Source organism: Corapipo altera, unplaced genomic scaffold (assembly GCF_003945725.1).
Source record: "Corapipo altera isolate COAL_440 unplaced genomic scaffold, ASM394572v1 1, whole genome shotgun sequence".
Taxonomy (NCBI): Eukaryota; Metazoa; Chordata; class Aves; order Passeriformes; family Pipridae; genus Corapipo; species Corapipo altera.
Window position 1 is genome coordinate 28331444 of NW_020884873.1, and position 23215 is coordinate 28354658.

Consider the following 23215-nt stretch of genomic DNA (forward strand, 5'->3'; position numbering starts at 1 on the left):
CATTACTGCTGTAAACATGCTGGCTTCACACAGCAGCAGTGGGCCACACTGATGCGCAGAATGTGCAAAACCCTGCTAGGTTCAGTGTGCAATGCCTTGACATTACTTCCTTGCTTGTTATACAGTTTTCAAATGGTCTGTTTGATTATTCAAAAGACTTTATTTCTTTAGGAGCCCTGTGACATAAGGTCATCATGTTCAGCTTAAAAGCTTACTGAATTGTTGGGTACTAAAATACTAACTTATTCTGGTGCAATAGAAGGATACAGAAAATGCTAGAGGTGTTCAATGTAAAATATGAATACACATATTTAAGTCAGAGATGTTAAGCTCACAAATCAACCCGTTTTTCTTATAGTCAGTGTTGTCCAGAAAAAGATGAAGCTGATCTCAGTCTGGAAGCCTATTTTGGAAGTCAACCCTGTGGGTCAGGGCTCTGTTTTGAATGCAGGGCCCATGTGTATGAACTAAAAGCAGTAAGCCTTTCTGCAAGCATGCTGCCATGCTCTGCCCCCACTTTCCATATGGCAGGCAGTGCTTGGTTGCTCTGAGCAGCAGGCTGTGAGTAGGAGGCAGCTTTAGGCTGCTTGGCCAGTGCATGCTGCTCCATCAATTGTTCTTCATCCTCCTCAAATGAATGGCAGCAGGCCAGATGGAAGCATGCTTTGGGACAGAGCTGGCTCCTTGACAGTGGAGGACCACTCAGAATACTACATTTATTTCTGTTTGAGAAATCTGTCATACTACATAACTAGGACTACATCTATTTAACAGTGAAAATTAAGCTAAATACAGCCAGACATGATTTACTGAGCGCCACATTGACCTAGGGAGAAAAAGTTGGCACAGACCTGTTCTTTTGGTTTAGTTCTTTAAAAAGAGATAAGATAAACCTCTGACCATCCTCTAAATAGGATTTTATCGAGTATCTGATATTCTCCTGCTTGAAAGTTATTTTGCTACTCATATTATTCATTTATTATTAAATATTCCCAAGTATTTAACTTTGAATTTTATTTTTTTAAATGTATACCTCATTAAAATGTGTACATATACATTTGAAATGCATTCCTCATTGATATGAACTGCTGTTCCTGTTGTAGGTTATGCATACCCACTAACTTCAGACACTTAGTGCAGGAGTTTAGTTCTCCATGCAGTCTGTGGATATAGGAAAATGTCTCAAGAGCGGGATTCAAATCACTTAATTTAGGGACTAATTCCATATTTTCTAGACACTACTCACTAGGACCCTGAAGACTCTGGTCTTGAATAAGGAACTCAAAATTTGGGCTGTTAGTCAAGAGAACACAAGAAATGTCCTTGACAATGGAAGTTTCCTTCAGACCTTCAGTATAGAAACAAGACATGCAGGAAAATAAGCAGGATCTGTTTCTTCATGTAATCCTAACAGTACAATAGGTTACAACAGAAGTAATAAATTAATTACTTTACAGAAAAAAAAATGTTAAATAAAGGAGGAAAAACAAACTCAGGAAGCACGCAAAGCAAGCTCCTATGTTTTCTTGGGAGTGACTGAGAGGACGAGACAGGAATGCAAATAAGTCCAGCCTTGCATCTCACAGTTATTGCTCCATATTTTCAGGTTTCTAATATAAAGTCTAATATAAATCTAAGTTTCAGAAGAGTTTTACAGAAAACCTGTTTACAGTACACAAACGCTCATCTATAACATTTTATATTCATAAACATGTTATTTTCACATTTTTCAGGAAGTTTTATGCATACTGCACAGTTGTCTTCTGAGTCAGGTGAAAAAGCAGGACAATTGGTCAAGTCTGAGATGGAATTAATGTAAAATGGGACTCAGTCAATTAATTTTGACTGCCACAGTACATATACTGGGCTTGTTTTCTAAGCAAGATTTGTCCCTATTGTTTCTAACTCACTTTCTACACTGTAGTGGCTTTGCAGCACACATTGTCTTTCTGAGTGTGAATTAGGATGTGACATTGCATTGTGGACAAGCCACAGCGAGCATTAATGTCAGCATGGGCTGAAGATGCCAAAAACATGGGAACTGGCATGCTGATACCAAGACAGGTGGCACTGTGGAATAAATACACTCACTATTCTCTAGGCATTCAACTGGGAAAACAAACAAGCAGGCAAGTAAACATTGCAGAAGAAAAGACCACTGCCAGCAACAGAGCTCCTGATCCTTAGAAAGATCCTCTTGGATTATTTCTGGCAATAAAGGCTTGAGTTCATTCAAGAGAAATCCAGGCTCTCTAGATGTCAGTGTGCATTTTACTGAGTTAAGTTTGGCCATCATCTTCATGCTGGTGGGTAAATGCACAGTACTTCGAAATATTTCAGGCACTTAACATTAACAAGTTTGTTCCTTCGGTGTTTTGTCTCCATGAGGGCAAGGGTGTTTGCGGATCAAGAGCTAGAATCATAAGGTGAATTAGTCTTAGAAAACCATTATATGTTGAAGTTAGGTTAGGTACAATTGTAGTTCTCATGGTCATATCACTTTATAACACCTGCTATTAATAGAGGAACATTAATCAGAATATTCTGATTAAGTTAGTACATAATCTCGATGTAAAAAAAAAGGCCTATGTAAAGGAAAAGCAAACATACAGAGAAGTCACGTGGCTGACTGAAGGCCACAGTAAGTCAGTAGCAGAGCCAAGAATACACTCCTCATACTCCAGGCTGCAGTACATATACCTAATCCCAAATCTCCTATTTCACCTAACAGATACACTCATTGTAAGCCAAAAATCTTTCACTAGTGACAGTGTTTTAGCCTGATGCAACGAGAAAGGGTTTGAGCTATTAAATCTCCGTTTCCACAAATGCTTTGTGACCTAATAAAATGTTCAGAGAACAACAATTATTCTTCAAGCAACGGGGCTAAATTTTGGTAAGTTCTCAGTGCCGCTGTTCATGACTGAAATCATGTCTATTCCTTTCCTTAGCCCAAAGGCTGAGCTTAAGCAAGAATTTTGCTGCACCAATGTATTAAATTCAGACCAAATACATCAGCAGCTATTTTAGTGTCTCTGGAGCTGGGTGTTCAGGGGCTTATTTTTTTTACCCTTAAAGAAAAGAACAGTGGGAGCCACTGGGGCATTAGTAGAGATTGGAAAGTTCTAAAGATGAAAACTGTGATGGGAAGATCTCACAGAAACATTAGTGACAGTTGTCATAAGGCTGCACCAACAGAAATCTGTACTAAGACCACTCAAAAGAGATTGGTATGGAACACTAAGAACGTACTGCGTGGGCACTGTACTGAGATAATGTGAGAACCCAGAGCAAGCTTTGTGAGGTAGCAATTATTTTAGCAACACTTAGAAACTAAGACATTAAAAATACACACTGCTTTTGTCTACTTTTGATATGGTGACATTTATACAAAAAGGAAATAAAATTAGAAAGTTATTTTTATGTGCCGATGAATTTTAAACTTGAGCTTTCTAGTACAGTTTGCCTTAATATTTTAACCAGAGAAAGAATGACAACCTCTGTTCTTTCACCCTCATCTAGCCTTCCCCCAAATACATATCCCACCAAAAAATGCCCAATCAATTTAGTTCAGCCTTTTGATGTTTGTATCAAAGCTACTACATACACATCTCTGCTAAGGAGACAGAGCTGTCAGAAGACTATGAGAGCTTTAGACTAGGTGCGTCCAAATATCAAAATAAACCTACCGCAAGTGACAATCCAGAACAGTCATGAGACACAAACACAGACAAGGAGGACATAGGAGGAAGAAATAAAAATTAAAACATCCACACACAAACATTAGTAAAAAACATGGAGAAATGACCTTTTTATAGCAGTACATTAACTAACAATTTGCCTCCCCTAGAAGGAGTCTAATCCTCCCATTGGCCCTTGGTGTAGTTATATACTCTACTTGAAAAAACTAGCCTTGCTTGGAATGGAAATGTGTCTCAAGATTGAAAACCTAACCTTATTTTAAACTCATCTCTCACTCTATGTCAGCTACATTTGTTCATAATCTTCACATGAAAACAGTTTCTCATTTGAAGTTGTGTTCAGGGCAGTGGATGTTTTGAAGCACAAATATTCTAACAGGGACCAAATTTTTTCCCCCTTTCTGTAATATCTATCATGTGTGACTTTTGAGCTGACTGAACCTGTATGTCAAAAAGATCTTTAATTATGTCAAGCTACATGGCTCTATAATGGTTTGGCAGGGATGTGCAGGTCAGCATGAGTAAATGTAGGTCAGAAGTTCTCTTTGACAAACAAATCCAGATTAAGATAAAAATTATAATTTCAGGATCTGATGCTTTCAATTTACCAAATAGCACTCCCTTTCAACTTTGTGTCCCAGGGGAACTAGGATCCTGCAAGATGCCAAGTGCTTATCAACTGTTATTATGCACTCTTAGCTGAAGGCAGAAGGTAATCAGCACTTGCAGGTTCAGGTCTAACAATGACTGAAGTAAGTTTTTTGGTTTTTGACAACGTTTCAGATATTTGGTACTGTACACTGCCTTTTATAATGGCATTAGATTTACATCCTGGTCTTCAATTACTTTTTTTAACAATTTGCTGCTTTGAATAGCTAAAAGATATTCTTAATATTCCACTTTCTATTTTATACCAAAACCTTTAAAGTGCTTCAATTCTCTTAACTGAAATATGCTACATTTAGCATTGCATTGAGTTCAGCCAGATATATTAAAACTTGCACTGATAAGTTAACTTAGACTAAAAAATCCGTCATACAGACAAAAAATGACAGCCAAAATGTTGCTTTAAGAATTAAGTTGGTAGAAGTTACTGAACACCAAGGACTCAAAATATGTATACTGTCAGACTGCTAGGAATGAATTTGAGGTGTTAATTTAAGAAGTCTGTTTTGTCTGTCATCTCAGACAATGAAGAGTTGGCTGGAAAGTTGGTGAACTACTTATTAAAGGTCTGACATTTACATCAACTGAGAATCTAACCTCCTTAGGTTTGGCTGTTCAAAACAAATCATATTAGTTAAATCCCAAAATGTCTCAGCAAAAGTAGGTTTGAATAACTATACAGAGTATTTTGAATGGAATCATCTTAAAATACCTATCTGTGCAACACTGCAAAGTTTGAGCTCTCTTTGTAGACAAGAGACACAGAATTCAGCTTTTTATCAAATTCTCCCATGAAAAAAAAGCAAATGGAACTCAGTATTAATTACATCATGTAATTTTCCATGTAAAATACTTATTTTCCAAGACTCCATGGTCATTTATCCAGGTGCTAATGAATATAATTAAAACCACTTAATATATTATAACTACAACAATGACCTCACGATATGGAACAAATTCCACATAAATATCAATCAACAAATTACATATTATTTCTCCTATAAAAAAGGAGGTTTGTTATCATTAGCAGAACATAACAAAGTTCTCAAAGGATTTTTTTCACAAGCATAATCAAAGCATTTCTTCCAAATTATTCTTGGTTCAGTTGGAGGAGTTGGCTAACAGTAGAACCAACAAGCGATCTGATTTTCCATGCACTGTTGAGGGGTAAATATCTCACAATTACTAAATATCTCAGAACAAAGTCTATAAATCAAATACAGGGAATCTATGAATGCTAAATGAAAGGGCTTTAAGACAAGGAATTCATTTCATGTTCATAACACGGAGAAAAGAACTCCAGCATATACCTTCTTCAAGGGAGAACTCAAAATTTCTGCTCTGATGGTTTTTAGCTCGGTCTTGCTAATCTTTCTAACTGTGGAATAGCTCCATCTACATTAGTGATTTTGTGTACTGAGGAGATTGTTTTTAGGTGTGAATTTGTCTTGTGCTGATGTCACACATGCCAGTATACCAGTGTGGCACAGGAAGCATCTTCTCTCCAGGAGGAACCAAGGTTGAAACTGCACACCAGGGCACTACCTGAAATACTCCAGTTGCAATGAAGATGCAAGGGTCTCCACGTCCACTCTTTGTCCTCCTGTGTCATAACTGAACCTGGAAATAGCTCTGATAGCTCTATACACCTTTGAAACTTATCCATTATTTTCCTCCCCTTACCTGAGATCCTTTCTGACTCTACTCATGTGATTCAGCAGCAGCCAGTCATCAGGCTTTTAAGGCTTCCTCATCTACTCTCCTGAGTTTGCTCTTCTCCTACTACATACTACATGCCTGGAGAATGCTAACCTGTTCCAGGACTCTTAAGACTGGCTGATGAGCCACACTGGTGGCTGTTCCATCACTGAATATGGCATTTCACCAGTTGTTGTGGACTGCTCCATGGGCCTCTTTAGGTACTGTGCTCTAAGCTTTTCTTCTTGGACCTTGTCCTTGATCAGCTGGTCCTAGTCCTCAAGTTCCCAGCTTTGACTTGTACTTCTAATCAACCTGCCTTCAGCCCAGCTTTCTTCTACACTAGATCCCAACTTGTGGATGGAACTGTTTATCTTATTCCTGACCATCCTTTTATCCTCTCTTTTTGGCTGGGTAATCGCTCCAGCACTGCTTTAGCTCAACTTCACCAGAAGACTTGGGAGCACAGATTTGACCATGTAATATCTTTACAGTTATTGGCTCCTACTTACAAGGGTTTGCAAAGCAGTTCTCTAAATTTCTTCCGTATTTCTTGTTTGAAAAATATAGCCCTTTGTCTTCTTAGCTTAGGAAATCTGTAAGCTGTGAGGACAAATGTATACTTCACATTTATTTCCTTATTCTGCTGCTTATTTCCAACAGTTTGCTCCAGGAAGGGCAATAATAAAACCCTGTCAAGAGGAAGTTTTATTTTTTTTTTCAGGAATATATTAGTCAAGTCTGCAGCCCTGAGTATTAGGTCCTGCAACCTTCTGCTTCTCTTGAACGAAGTAGATCTGAAGGACAAGTTTTTCTGCCCTTATGAAAATGATGCTGCTCTCAAAGGGCATTATACTAATCTTCTCCTCCATATTAGTCAGTTGACTCACAGATCTAAGTATGGCCTGTTTCCTTTACCTTAATCCTCTGTTTACTCCTCTCTAGTAAAAAATGAATTCTCCAAACATCACTCTGTTGAATGCCCCTGTGCTTTTCCTTCTTAGTTGTTTTCCCTTGTTTCTATGACTCTCATTTTTTTTTCCCTATGGTATTGTTTCCTTCTCAGATGAACTTTTGTGTAAAAAGAGATTTAGAGTTCAGAGCTACTCATGTAAGCTCAGAAATACTGTTAGTAAGATATACAAACACTGTATTAGGTCCTGGTCAAAGTCACTGTAGTGAAAATTGCACACATTTGCTTCATTTTGAAGGATACCCTTGATAAGCTTGCCAATTCCAGGTGAGTCATTATATGCCTGCTCATGTTTTTTTTAGCAGAGCAGGGAAATTTGCTCACTGCTTCATCAGAGATGCCACACCCCGGTTCATCTGTTGTGATACCACCAGGAAGATGCTGTCAGTCGGTCCCCTCTTCACAAAGCCACTACTTAGACAACAAGCACAACTTTTTCTAGACACATAAAACAGAAACTTTCAAATGCAACCCAAAAGTTTGAGAAAAGGAGAGGTACTTTACCTGGTCTTTCATGGTTTTCCCTAAATCTTTAACATCTTTCATGTTAATAGCATTCTTCCCTCCCTTCTCCTTTCCCTTCTTCTTGTTCTTCTTTTTGAACAAGCATTTCTTACAGAGACAAAAGCAGCAGGTGAGGATTAATAGGACTGCAACTATGGCTATGGCTATTAAGGCCCAAGGTGGCACTAGAAGAGAAGAAGACACACACACAAAAAGAAGGTGGAAAACTGTTAGTAGGGTTAAATTTAGAAAAAAACACGTTTCTCTCACAGATAAGCCTTCTTCCAGGAAAATGCCTTGCAGAAATGCCTGAAATCCTTTCGAAAACATCCTGTCATCATTTATATATTTCTCCCAACTGAGCATTTGCACATAAAATGCCAATTTAACATATCTATCTATTTACATGTCTGATGTAACATATCAAACTCGCAGCTATATTGATTCATCAACCATCTGAAAACAGTATATCCAAAATATTTACACTGTGCAATACGTAAAATGTTAGGCAATTACTTATTTCTTTCTTTAATCATCTCCCCAACCCACCTGGCATTGTGTCTGAATTGGGTGGAGCTCACTGGAAATCTCCCTTTTCTGGAATGAAATGGCATCTTATCCAAGCAGTCAATTCTAATGAACAGTCTCTGCCCACTGCTGCACTTGACAGACTCGCAGACTTCTTGAAACAGCTGCAGGTCAAGGTCACTAGTGAAGACTGATCAAGGACAAAGGACTGTCCAATACAAGGGCATTTGCCATATTCGTCATCATGCCCTTAACGCTAGTAAAGTTTCAGCACATAGCTATGTTCTCAGCTACACTTTCCTATAAACAAAAGCCTGTGTTGTGTTTTTTCATTCAGTCCAGGATGCAGGCCATGGCTGAAGCATGAATAAATAACAGAGAACACTTACCAGGATAAAATGGTCTTGTTAAAGATCAGAATTTTTGGAAAAAAAGGAATTAAGATGACACTTAAACATAAGTACTCCCGAAGGCAATTATCTTCATACAAATCAGTTTTAATGACCACTGATACCCACATTTAACCAGAATACCTGACAAAACTTTAAATCTAATAAATTGTCATTTCCTAAAAATCTTGAAATGCACTCAAGTCTACCAGGTCTGCAAGATATTCACTCAGTGCATTACCTAAAGGTCTCTAATATGATACAGAGCAAAGCCGAAGAGTGAATCGAATTTGACATGTTGACGTCAGTGAATCACAAAAGGGAATGGACATTATAAATAGAGAAAATTAACTGCCTAAAGGAGCTAAGCAGAGTGTGAAGCATTGTCACTGGAATTTCCACTAGAAATTACCAGTTCAGGAAGACAACAGAGCACCTACACCTTCCTTACTCTATATTCAAGGACTTTTTTCTTTTATTGAAATGTCCTCAGTGACAGATACAAAAATAATGCAGGAGAATAGTTAAACAATAATTTCTGTAATACTTTTGTGCCTCCAACTGTTCATTAAATGCAGCTGCTATAAAAGAGAAGATCTACCATATGTAAAAAAATGAGAACTGATTACTAAACAAATGAATGTTAAGAGACAAACAGTGAACAGATTAACAGCTGTTTATGGGATGCATTTTATGAACTCAGCAGCAGCAATTCTGCAGTTAAAGTTGCATCACATCTGCTCTTATCACAACTGAAAATCTCTATTTCATGCATTAGTATTTAATTTTGTCTTCAAATCTGGTGTAGTAACACTTTTTAGCACAACTGACTCTTCTAATTTTTTTTTCATCCAGCATGTACAAATGTAAAATCATCACCTTTCACAGGCACTGTGTGCTCTACTCAAATTCTAAACTTCACGTGTGTACTTAGTCTGTCAGACACCCAGCATCTGAAACAGTATTTATGTAACACTGTATCTAAGCTAATCCACAGGAGTTATGCCAATATGAAATGAACAATGTGCCCAAATTTATCAGCTTTTTGTTTCACTGACTTGTCAGCAGTGCCTTAGGCATGAATATGGGGAGCAATAAGAGTATGGGATGGTGTTGTGTCAGCAGGATGGCACAGTGTGAGGAAAGAGAAGAGGGACACATCAAGTGTGGGTAAACTGTGAGAACCAATGGGTTGAGGAGACAGGGAATGTGGGTGTTAATAGGATATATACATATGCTTCAAACAAATGAAAAAGCCTGTGTAGGCAGTGAAGTTAGGTGCCTTTATGCTGAAAGTCTTGTGTCAAGTTGTGTTCTGGCACTGCTGCCTCCATTTTCTGGAGCATGAACAATGTAGGGTGCCTTGGGGAGCATTTAAAACACTTGCAGATACCTCAGCTTCTTTTTTTTTATAATGCACTGTCTGCTTTCATCTGTTTGTAATTTAATTTCACCCAATAGCTCTTGTCATGCAATTAAATGATCATCAAATTAATATCTGAAATACCAAGAATTATGCAGAAATCTTTACTTATCTCTTCAGAGGAAATATGCTTTCTTTTTTTATTAAAATAAGCATAAGCACTGAAGGAAATAGAATGGCGTAACACAAAACATCAACATTTATGAAACCACTTCAAAATTCACGTTTGAAAAAGCAAAAGGAATGCATTATTCTTCCCAATAAAAGTGTACTATTTGTGTCAGAAAATGGCTCATCTTAACATTGCCACTGACAGGGATTGCCCAATCAATGGATGGAAATATTAGATTTAAGAGAAGTGAAACACAGTTATCACTGGCTTTCAAGTGATGTTTGTTTCCTTTTGAAAGCATGATATAAATATTTTTAAATGTTAATCATTTTACATAATATGGACAAGATTTTCCAAAATTACTAAAGACTTTGAGAGTTTTCATATCTGTGTTCCACAATTTATGACACTGCCAGATGAATTTGAACTCCAGAAAAAGCCAAGGTTTTAAAAGATATTTTTCTATGAAATCATCTCAAGGTGGACAGACCAGAATGAATTGATTGAAACCACTAGCCACTTTGGAAGACTTGTTTGCAGACTTTAATTTTTAACCCTCTTTCTCAACTGTGACTAGTATCTGCAAAACTCTTATCAACAGTATATGAACTTTCTTGTGTTATGCACAGTGGCTCATTTTGAAGATTCATATTGGTTAATTACAGTTGGACTTTACTTATGCTTATACAAGATTTTCAAAGAATTTAATTTTTCCAGTGTTTAAATGAACAACAATGGGAACCTACAGTTTGAAGACTACCTCCAGCCATATTATACCAATTTGATCAGGTTCAGTAGTGCAGTTTGAAACCTCAGGAGGTCTTTGGACATGAGCTATTGAAGAAAAGGCCTCTGTGGCAGACAAAGCAGGGTGGGTGACATGGAAAATGCAGATCATGTCCCAGAGACCAAGGTGTCAGAGAGCCAGAGAAGCTTCTTGTACAACTTGTCTTACCTGGTGCTTGCACAAGGGGGTGCTTTGAAACAAGCAATACTTACCTATGCAACCAAGGAAAAGCTATTGGTTTAAGGATAATTAATATGTGTGTAAACTTTCTCGTGTTCCAGTGCTATTTTCTTTTTTCTAATCCTGTGGGAAAATACAGAATACTTATTTTGAAGAAGCTGTCATGAATCCCTACATGATTTGGAGATTCTACAAAGCTCTTAAAGATAAATCCATAGGAGGGGATCTGCTCAGTAGCAGTTAGTAAATAAGGTCTTGAATTAGTCTTATTGATCCAATCCAGAGTATGCTCTAGGACTTTACTCTGAAATGCAGGAATGAAGCCTATTTGTAAAAGGATTGTGTAGAAAAAACGAAACACATGGCTTGCTCCTGAGTAATAGCAGGGCACTGAAGAGAGTAAGCTTTAGGATTGTGTTGATAATCGAGACATTTTGGGTACCAATTTTGCATAATTCAATCATGATGAACAACAGTCAAACATGGATGCAGCTAACGGAGATGTGAGCTATCTCATCCCTCTCTGTTGCTTCCTTCCACTAATGTCAGCCAGAGTTGTGTGCATAATGTGGGTTATTTGATGCATTTGATACAGTTCACAAATACAGCAGCTGTGATGCACTTGGATTATAATTTTAGTTTGGGTGTGCATTTACAAGGCATATCTCCAGACCATACCCATACACCATGCTTGTACTCATGATCTGCAGCAATCTGGGAGGGCACAATGAGTGAGTGGAAATATATGCTCCCAGAGCTCAGCTAACAGTGCTCCAACTGCAAAAGGCAACTGGCCCATTGCCGAAGCACTGCCCCACAAACTTTGCAGTGTGGAGCTGGGTCCTCAGGACCAACTGCTTCATTTCACTGACTTCCTTCTACTGAGCTGTACTATTTGGCTTGTGTCCCAACCTGTCATTAAATCTTGTTCCACTGAACATGCTAGATTCAAAGGAAAGGATGTATTATTGAGTTATTCAATTTAAAAGCCACAAATTTTGCCTTGGGTCTAAAACTGGCATTCCCATTAGACGATCTAAAATTATCAAATGCCTTGGAGGCCATTTGACTACAGAGGAAAGACTGCAAGGGGGAAGTCACAAAATAGTGTAACAGCATCAAAGTGCTACAGTTTGTGAAACAGAACAGAGTCCTTAATCCTAATGATTTTCTTCCTTTTCTGTGTGCAATGCCAGAGGAAACTTTACTAACTTAGAACTCAGATAGAGGGAAGGTCAATGAAGAACTAAAAAGCTGAATGAAAAACTGAAGACTTCCGTACCAAAAATACTGCTCACTGACAATTCCCAATTAAGCAATTAAGCATTCCCATTTAAACTCTGACAGCAAAGGACTATCAGATGATGGCAGCTTCCATATTATTCTGCAAAGGAGTCACGTGGCATGCAGGAATTGATAAATATTAATAATCTATGTTTCAGAGAGAGGGTATGATGTTTAACAGAAAACTGCAACTGCCAAATAGCTGTATGTGATGCACATTGCCATAATCTAAAGTTCTGGTAGCCTGAACATGGGAGCATTGGCAGTTTTAATTTATTAAACCATAGTTTGATCTTAGCTTTTTTGCACTTTCAGCTTCTAATCAGGAAGCAAACTCCATATATAGCCATGTTCAAACTTTCTATACAGAAATTCCCCAGGGACCAAGTTCTGGGAATCAATTTGACATTCATTAGAAATTAGTTAAAGAAAATGTATTGAGAGTAAGGACCCAGGCAATGGATACCACTATCAGAGCAGAAGGCATACAAAGATTATCAATGTAAAGAAAAGAAAAAGCTGATACATGGTAAAATAACTTGTGGAAGAGGAAAAGAGAAACTGAAAATACATACATATACTGATGATTTAAATACTAGCCTTCGGGCTTTTACAGCTACATTTCTACCCCACACACTCTTATGAGTGACCTCTTGTTTCAATAGCATGTTTGCAAAATATTATTTTTACTTTCTTATATTTACTGCAAATTTTTTATGTGCTTAATGATGCTACCTTTGACCCATCACTAGAAAGAACCATTACTAAATAACTTAATGAATGCTCTCATGCTGACATCTCCTCCCCTTTATTTTTTCGAGCATCTGCAGTTGCATAAGGCTATCTCTATGAATAGTTTATGGAAGTTACTGAAGCCTTAACTGAGCTAAGAGATGTGTGTTCTGGCAGTGAAAGTTCCCCACATGCAAAACAGTCCGTGAAAGTGCACTGATCAGATGGGCTCACTTTATTGAATATACTCCTGCTGCCTATAGCTTCTTTCTTAGACATTATTATGCAAAATTATCCAAATTTCATATGCCTGAACATTCCAGTCTTTGCAAGTCAACTGACACTGAACTTAGCAGTAATCCTCGATATGCTTACAAATTTAGTCGAGGTGCTTGGGCTGTTTGAGAATATGATGTGCCTATCGTATCTCAGAAAGCTGGAAGTCAAAATGCATAAAATGACTAAAATATTCATCTGACGGCAAAACCACACCTACTATTGTAATTTGCAGGTCATTTATGTTTATTACTGCTGGTAGTAATTCATCTTTTAGGGCATATGATATGTTCTCTGTTATGGTAAAACACAGCTACCCAACAATTTGTCTTGTTGGTCTCTCTGTCTCTCTCCTTCTTCCCAATGTGTTTCGCTTCCCCTCTCCTCCAGCTCTTCACTGCTCAGTCTCATCAGCTCCTCTGCCCATTATCTCTTGAGACACATGGGGGACAAAGGAAGAGAAAGCAAGACGGGAGTTTCCAGATGAGACAGGATGGTGAGGCAGCCTGAGAGAGGAAGTGAAGCTGCTGAGATGTCTCTTTGAAGGAATTACCTCAGAGAGATCGCAAAGGCCTTCAAGCTTAAATGTCAGGTTTCATCTGTATAAATACTAAAATGAAAATAGCTCTTCTGTTAACTTGCTCATGCCCTCATCAAAATGAAATAGAATATGAGCAAAGGAGTGTTAACACACCCCTACCCTCTGATGGCTGTGTCACTGTTGGTCTGGGCTGCTCTCTTGGGCTCGTTATCAGTTCAACCACCAATGCACAACTTGGTGGCCACAGGCTCCTCGGGAAGGTCCCTCCTGTGGTCTCTGGCACCTGGTTGTCCTTCCCAGCAGTGCCATGCTTCTGCGGGGATGCCAGCTCTCCTCTTATCCTCTCACAGATCTCAGTCCTCCTGCCGCTCCTGCCTCCCACTTCCTCCAGCAAATATACCCATGGGGTATATCGTCTTTCACAGAGGGCAAAGGAAGAAAGCCTTTTCTTCCATTTTGCTCTGTGAAAGACAATATATCCCACTTGGCATGCAGAGGAGGAACCAGAAGCCTAACTTCCTGCTGCACAGCATGTCCCTTGGGAATGACTGTAATGCTGGCCAGTGTGACAAATAAAACAGCTTTTCCTTTCCAGCAAAACCTCTAAGTCATTTAAGACAGAAAACAGTGTAGGGAAAGGACCGGCTTTGGTGAAAGATGATTTCTAATCCAGTAGATAATAATTTTAGACTAATGATTCTTATCAGTTCATATATCTGGTGCCATAAAGCTTTTAAAATAAAATAAGTGAATTTAGGATCTAGATAATTGCCAGAGACAGTGCTGGGCACACTGAGCATCTGGGAAAGATGAAGAAAGCTGGAGCCTCCAACCAGACCTGGAAGCCAGACAGGTTTGCTGAAGACTTTCCAAAAACTCTATGTACCAACACCAGCTGAGGCCAAATACTTTCTAGAGAAGGGACAAAATAATCCATAAGGCTAATATTCAACTCTGACAAACAAATCTGTAGAAGTCTGAAATGACTTTCTATCATGCAGAATTCTATTTTGTGGTTAAAACACCTTTCACTTTTCTTTTGGCATACACAATATACTGCATTTCAAACTTCAATTGATAGACTGTAGAAAAACAAACAGTAAAAAATTGTCTGACATGGGACTGGAATTTTCAAAGGGACAAAATACTCAAGTCATATCAATTCCACAAATCAAGAGAATAAGCCTCAAAAGTAATGAAATTGATGGGAAAAATCAATTATGCCTATATATGTTTGATTTTCTTGTATATTCTTTCTTGCCTATATATCTTTGATTTCACTGTATGCAATGAACACTGGTTTTAAATTCTTTTCCAGTTTTTGAACATTTGGAGATACTATTTGTGTCAGATTTTCAAGGTTCACCCTGCAATTATGAGAGTCAGGGTTGTATTTCAGTTTTCAAAAGTGGAATCACATTTCTTGCATACCAGAATTAGTCATGCACAGTACATGTGAATGTTATAAATTCCCACACAAGGTACAAACTCCACTGCCTAGGAAGTAAGAGCTAATTTGACACATCTTTATGCAGGAATAAAATCCTTTAAAAAAGGAACCAGTTTGTGAATTCTGACAAGATGAACTTCTAAAAACTCTATCTGTCTGTTTGCCAATGTTCTGTTAACGTACACAATCTTAACACAGGATGCTATGACATGATGACTCAGGAATTAAAGGAGAACAGCTACTATTAAAAGATAACAACCATCGGAGTAATACATTAAGTTCCCACTGAAAGTAAGAACCAGTTTTATTTCTAAGATTTATTATTCATTTAAAAGATCTCAAATAAAAATGGCTCATACATAGTAATTTTCATAGTAGATCACAAAGTGTCTTAGAAAGGAGGTAGGTAGTAATATCTCAACAGCACAGATGCAGATGTTTATATATACAGAATAAAGTTACTTTGGTTAGAACTCAGAAAACACTGTGGGAGCATTGGAGTAACATGGAGTTTATGTCAACTGCAGCTCCTGGCATGCACCCACAAGTACGGGGAGCTAAGAGCTGGAGGATGCCATTTGCACAGTGCAAGCTAGGGCACCAGTGAGAAGCTTGGGTGCAGTGGCAACCTTGGATCTCACCAGAGGAAGCACCTCAAGCACCACCTTGGTGCATGCACAGTGTGTGGGCCCTCATAGCACAGAGGCAATACAAACACACCCAGAAGGAACCCCTCCACCACATTAGTTTTGTGTGCCGTGAGTAGCACCAGAACCACACATTCATCAGAGGTGCCCTATATCCTTGCATCAAGCCCCTCAAGGCTGTAATCTTTCCGACACATCTCACTGACACCTCAGCTGCTGCAGTGCCAGGAGCCTTGCTCAGCCCTTAGCGTACCTGCTTCACTCTGCTTCTCCCCGAGCAGCAAGGTCAGAGGACTACTTTCAGATTTTCTTCATGGATGTTTCATACAAAAGAGTGATGCTGTTGAAAAGGGCTGAAACATGGCACTTCCTGCCCTGGTGTGGAATAGTTACTGTCTGCAGGGTAACTACTGTTCCACAGAGAGTGTAATGACATGCCACACCCTGAAAATATTCCAACCTTGCAGAGTGTTTGGGACTTTAAAACCTAATTTTATCTCTACAGATCTGTAGCATAAACAGAGACTTCAGTTTCATTTGCCATGCTGTGCTGTGTGGTGCATTGACCCTGGCTAGATCCTAGGTGCCCACCAAAGCCACTCTATCCCTCCTCAGCTGGGCAGAGGAGAAAAAATAAAACCAAAGGCTCCTGGCTGAAAAAGGACATGGAGGCATCACCCACCCATTACCATCATAAACCAGATTCAACTCGGGGAAATTAGCTTAATTTATTACCAATCAAGTAAGGTAATGAGAAATAAAAACAAATATTAAAATACCTTCCCCCTACTCTTCCCTTCTTCCTGGGCTCAATTTCACTCCAGATTTTCTCCATCTCCTTCCCCTCAGTGGTGCAGGGGGACAGGAATGGGGTTTGTGGTCAGTTCATCGCACATTGTCTCTGCCGCTCCTTCCCACTCCTGGAGGAGGACTCCTTACACCCTTCCACTGCTTCAGTGTGCGGTCCCTCCATGGGAGACAGGCCTCCACAAACTTCTCCAATGTGAGTCCTTTCCATGGGCTACAGTTCTTCACAAACTGCTCCAGTGTGGGTAACTCCCATGGGGTGCAGTCCTTCAGGATCAGATTGCTCCAGTGTGGGTCCCCCATGGGGTCACAAGTCCTGCCAGCAAACCTGCTCCAGTGTGGGCTTCACTCCCCATGGGGTCATGGCTTCTGCCAGGAGCCTGCTCCAGCCCATGGGGTCACAGCCTCCTTCAGGTATCCACCTGCTCTGGTGTGGGCTCCTCCACAGGCTGCAGGTGGATCTCTCCTCCATCATGGACCTCCGTGGGCTGCAGGGGCACAGCTGTCTCACCACGGTCTGCACCATGGGCTGCAGGGGAATCTCTGCTCAGGCACCTGGAGCACCTCCTCCTTCTGTCCTGACCTCGGTGTCTGCTTCTTATTTAAAGCTTTAGAAACAATCTTTTTTCTTTTCTGATTCCTGATTGCCATTTTATTATCCAGACGGCAATACTGTAACCAGAATCTATACACTTGGATGAAACACTGAAGTATGGGATAGCACAGAATAAATAGAATTCCCTCTTCATACACACCAAATTGATAAACCTATTGAAACAGGTCTGCTGTTCCTTAGCTTTGTTGCCAGTTTAGATTTTAATTTCCCACCTCATTAAAAAAATCTGGTAAAATTCTCAGTGAAATTCACTTTCTGTCCATGCGAAATAAGGTCAAATGTAAAAATGTAAGGTACTTCTATTTTGTAAATAATCAAATTCTTTCTCTTTGCAAAGGCATGGCATCATTTCCTTTAGGACTCGATTTTTTGCCTCTATCCATTATACAACCCAGTAGAGTCATAGTATTAGCTTTGAACAGACACTAAGCAAGTTCTTATTTCTGTTTTAATCCAGCCCCCAAAAAGGCCTGTGATGAACCTGGTTTATTTTCCCTCCAATAGGTAGAGATAAAGACAGATTAAAAAGATTCTTCTACAGCACAGAATGCAATATATATATGAATTATATGTGCCACCCACTCATTAAAGAAACAGATGTATTTTGCAGTTAAGAATTCTGGGAACAGGTAATTTCTAAAATTGATTAATACTTTCAGACATAAATCCTTTGTTGGTGTTTTTCATTTTTTAAAATCAGTTCAACAGGAAGCCTTTGTATACTTTAGTATAACAAACAGTGAGAAAAGCAAATTTTTCATAGGCTGGGGACCTTTTTCATATCTTCAGTGTTCAGAATGATTTAAAAAAATTAATTGTATAGCTGTAATAGTGATCAATCAATCAGCGATAATTAGCTGTAGTAGTGATAAAAACAATCAAGGAGCAAATCAAAACCATCTCCTTCTTCCAGATAGAATTGGGTTAGGCCAACTGCAGTACATAGGCAGCAGCTACCCATATGAGAAGCCATATTTCTTTTTGTGACGGTAATGTATCTGTAAAAGTGTATTGCTTTTGCTGGGCAACAGTGTATGCTCAGTGAAACCAAACAAATATCTGCATATCTTGATCTCTTATTTTAAATGTACAGCTAAAACTTTGAACAAGATTATTTCATTAAATATTATCATTATTAATAGGCATTCATTTGTGAGTGGGTAGTGCCTACAGGCAATGGCTCAGAAGAAATGCCTCACCAGATCAGACGCTGTGCACAGATGAAGTAAAATGACAGTCTTGCCTGAGAGGCTTTTCAGCGAAAGGTCTCAAGCCCGTGTGGTGGGCATGTGCCCATTTCGGTCTAACTGACTGCTTACAAGAACTATTCCCTTGTCTAACCATCAGCCTACCAGAATATACCAGGCATATACACTACCAGGTCCAGCCTGTTCAAGCACATTGCCTAACATTCCCCTGTGCATGGCCCTTGGTAAATACCCCTTCTATCATATCAACAAGATTCTCCTAGGATCCTTTCCACCTAGGACATGAATATCCTCTTTCTAGACAAAACACAGACACAGACTGACAGTTCCATATCTCACCAGTGGCCAAGATTATAGCTAAGACTAGGCCCTGAAACAAAGGACACAGAAAACCAAGTGACATTCTTTGCCAGGACCCTCCAAAAGAAGTGCCTAAGCTGACTTTGTTATTGAGGCACTAGCAGTTTATCCCACACAAACCAGATCTCAACCATGGCTCACTCTGGTGTTTCATGTGACAGCTTTTAGAAGGAATGCCCCAAATAAAAATGTGGTATATTCAATAATTCTTTGGGTTACATAGTCTTGCCTATTTTTTTGCATAAATTTTTGTACTGCAAGCACTTTCATGCTGAACCTTTCAGTGTGAGAATTAACTCCCTATCCCTAGTCACAATGACTTGAAGATCTCACATGGTTCATCATTTTTGTTTGTAGCGTGTCTGTAACACCAAGAATGGTCCTAAAATACTTATGTGCCATTGATGTAGGTACAACTAGCATGAGCCATGTACATGTCGATGGAGACCGAAAATAGGATATACTTCATTGGTCCAGTGTTCTCTCAAATCTGAATGCAAGTGGATGCTAAGATTGCCAGGTAATCCTGGTCTTGGTGCACGGCCAGCAATGCCGACCAGGTGCACCATACACAGGTAAGGGTTCATACCATATATCAGTTATAGAAAGCAGCAGAGTAGGGTGCTGGAATTGTGACTGTGCTATTCCACCTCTGGCTGGTTCCGCTCACCACAGTGGGACTAAGCAAGGCTGGTTGTGATTGTATGTATGCATTTTTCCAAGGGACCTCAAACTGTATATCAGTAATGTTGTGCAGCGGTATGAGGGAGAGAATTCCTGGCAGGTACCACTATCCTTGATATGGCACTCTGCTCAGCTCAGGAAAGGGCATGACACCGGTTCGTGAGACTGGGGGCATGATGGTGTGGGCTCTGCTGCACCTTTATATGATGCATGCCTGGTCGGCCAGGGTAGCAAGGTGATCTGTTCTGCAGAGTGCAGTGTGCCAGACTGCCTGGGGGGTGCCCACTGAAGGACCGAATGGTCCCAGGCCTACCCCAGGCATTCAAACTAAAATCTTTTCATGACCTCCATCTATTAAGCAGATATGCTGGTCAGGATATTCATAGCAGTTGCGTAAATTATGAGAGAGCAGGTACTGACAGCCCAGCTATACTAAGCCTCATCCCAGTGGTGGGATGAAAAGACAGACCCGTTCCTATGGCAAGCCTCACCTCTGCCTCAAAAAGCACCACAAAAGAGAGATCCCTTTGTTCCCTCCCTGCCAAGACAAACTTGCCAACAAAGCACCCCTGGTATAAATGTGCACAACAGCTTTTGCAGATGTCTCTTCAGTTCCATCAGCACACAGCTGTCACCATGACGTGTATTAGAAGATACCATAAATCTGTATGTTATGAGACACACTGCTAATAAAGAAAAATGAAATTTGATTATTTACAGACTGTATACAACTCAGACAGAATGTTGTTTTCATCTGCTGTTTAATACAATAGGAAGCTTTGACCTTTCTTTCTCTTTTTAAGTGTTCAGTTTTATTTTAAAAGACTCAAGCAAAGAATCTAAATGTGGCTTGGGCCCTTGCCTAGTATTTTGAACCTTTTTTATTCTGCAAGAAGCTACCAAGGCTGCAAGCCCATATCAGTAGTGGCCTCTGTAGTAAAAAATCTATATTCAAGGTACAATTAAGTTTAATAGCCATGTTGCTCTTCTTTTTCAGAAGCTCATTTAGCAGCACAATTATGATGAGGATGATGATGATTGATTACTAACTTCTGCCATTTTGCACGAAAAGCACCATTCCTGACTGGCTAACTATAAATGCTGTAACGATCATTAACGTTGTTGCAGGAACCACTGCCAAAGTGATAAATAGATTTGGTTTACATTAGCTACCAGTCTAAAAGCATCATTTGACCTCATTAACAGATATAATCAAATCTGGAGTCATGCTTCCTAAGAAGGAAGACTATCCTTTTCAGAAAAAGAACTCCATAGCTTTTTTCTGGTCTCCATAAATACAAAAGCTGAAATTTTGTTCCATTGAGGTAAGGTCACAATTCTATCCAAAATGCTTTTGTGCAAATACTAGGCATATGTTTGTCTTATTTCTTGTTCAGTCTGGAAGAAGTTAAAAGTGCTCCTCAAGCTAAAAATGCTGCTAGGAGGCATTAAAAGCTACCTGTACAAGACCAGTGAAGCTGTGTTTCTTGGAAAAGTGGTCAGTTTCCTGAAGGAACCAAGAACACAACACTTATGTATTCAAGCCTGTAATTTCATGTTACTATGTTGAATTTAGTGTTATACAATCCACATTTCCTACATACTACTATTTCTCGCTTCCTTCATCTTTACTTCTGTAAGGTACATATATAGCACACTCCTCACTGTTGCTGTGCTTCTCAATTCGCCTACCTAGCAATGTTGTAAGTTAATAATTCAGCATGCCTGGAATATGTTTTCTTTTGTGTTGTGCTTCAGTCTCCTGCTAATTAGCCTGAATAATTAGTTTACATGAGCTCTAGTCAGGCCTTATATCCAGCTAGGCCATGAGTGCGTTACAGCTGTAACTATAAGCTGATAGTTTTAGTTTAGGGGATGATGTGGATGTGAAAAAACAGCCTGGAAAAGACTGTTTCGTAGTTCACATATCATCCTGAAGGACAGCACAAAATGTTTTTGTATGGTCTGTATTAATACAAGTAGTTTGTATCAACACTTTTTTTGTTGACTTATCAAGCAAAAGCAACTACTATCAGACAGCAACTCTCCTTTAAAATTTTATCTAGTACTTTGATCACCCTTTAGAAACAATGACATAGAGGGTAAAGTATGACTCTGCAAGGGACAAAGGAAGAACCATGACTAAGAAGACTTTTCATCGACTTCTATATTCTATTTGGTAATGCTGCTGACTCTAAAATGTATCAGTATTGATAATGGGAACCAGAAATCTGTTCTCCCCTCTCATTTTGTCCTATAGTTTGAATTATTTCCTACACAATGCCATGACTTCAGCATGAGTTAGAAGTGCTGTCATACATTAAAGCTTTTGGCTGAATGAAGGAATTTATTCTGTCTCCATTTCCTGCAAGAGCACTCTAACTATCAGATTAATATATAAAGATTATATATATTACGAGTGGCGAGCTGTGCTACCAGCTTAGTATGAGAAGATACCAGCCTTGTTCTACCCCCCTTTCATCAAAAAGAAGGGCTGTAGGCATCTATCCTTCAATAGGGAATTTTCATTCCCCCATGTTAAGTGGACCAGTAAACCAGTATGCTGCTCTGAGACATGTGCTAAGTGTTTCAGATGAAAACCCTCCATTTTAAATCCCTGTATCTGGCTTGCTGCTGGACAGCCAGCCTAGAGGCTTTTCATTGTTCTGAGACCCCCTGCCTCCCACCTGTGCTAAGTCTGAAAGCCAGTCATGTAATACTAAATGCAGGGTGCAAGGTTTTCTCAAATGATGTCAGTCATTTTTCCTGGATATGACAGAAGGAAATAAACTCCCTCTCTCAGTACCAGACTCCATCTTTGATTATCTGCAGTAGGTGTCAATTGTGCCTTATGCTGTCCAAACGAAAACCAGACACATTCTAGGCACTTGCATCCCTTATGAGATCTAGTTATACAGGTTCAAATCACAGAAACAGCATCCTTTCCTCCATCCTATTGACACTGACTGTAGGTTGATCCTACAGGTACGTCCAGGCCAGACTTTTTGTACTAAGTGAAGCATTCCTGTAAGGGTACAATGAAAATTCAATGTAGAAATGTCACAGCTGCTTCTGCTCACTGGGAAGAGGACAGGAAACAGAACCTTATGCCAGCTCTGAAAATCAATTATTAGACAATCTTGCTTGACTTTACTGCAGTGAACAGTCATCAGGGTCTGACTCTAAAGCTCTAGGCTTCGACCCACAGTCCCTCTGGTTGACACCACCCCATGTTCATTGCTTCTTATATTTGAATTGCTTTCTCAAGGATGATTTGTTAATTGCATAGCCAGAGAAAAGTATTATTTTCCTTTTAAAAATGTGCAGCCAGCAGACTTAAGGATCACAAAGAATGCCACTAAAACTTGAGAGCAATCAACCTAACCCCACACCCTGTGTATGTTCCTCTCCTGAGACTGGCATACATTTTATTACCAAATAAATTTTTCACTTAGTAATATTTTGCTTCAGGATTTACAGCCAGTCTTAGCAGCTGCTCTTAATGAGCACATTTTCTTACTGCTATTTAACAACCACTGCATCCCCTCATTGTCAAAAGTGCATTGTCAAGAGTTATTAAAATCATTTAATTAAACCCTATTTCTTCTTATTGGATTAATTTCACTGCCGCTGATCAAAGAGGCTGAAA

The 23215-nt window shown here is 39.3% G+C and overlaps 1 protein-coding gene across 3 annotated transcripts in view; it reads right to left on the minus strand.

The window, feature by feature from the left end:
- The window catches only part of SYT1 (synaptotagmin 1), a 351884-nt gene that overhangs the window by 84994 nt on the left and 243675 nt on the right, over positions 1 to 23215 (minus strand). For all 3 annotated transcript variants that reach the window (XM_027661549.1, XM_027661558.1, XM_027661540.1), the window contains one exon: positions 7543 to 7727. In XM_027661549.1, the coding sequence (XP_027517350.1) occupies positions 7543 to 7727 (185 nt within the window). The remainder of the gene's footprint in view (positions 1 to 7542; positions 7728 to 23215) is intronic.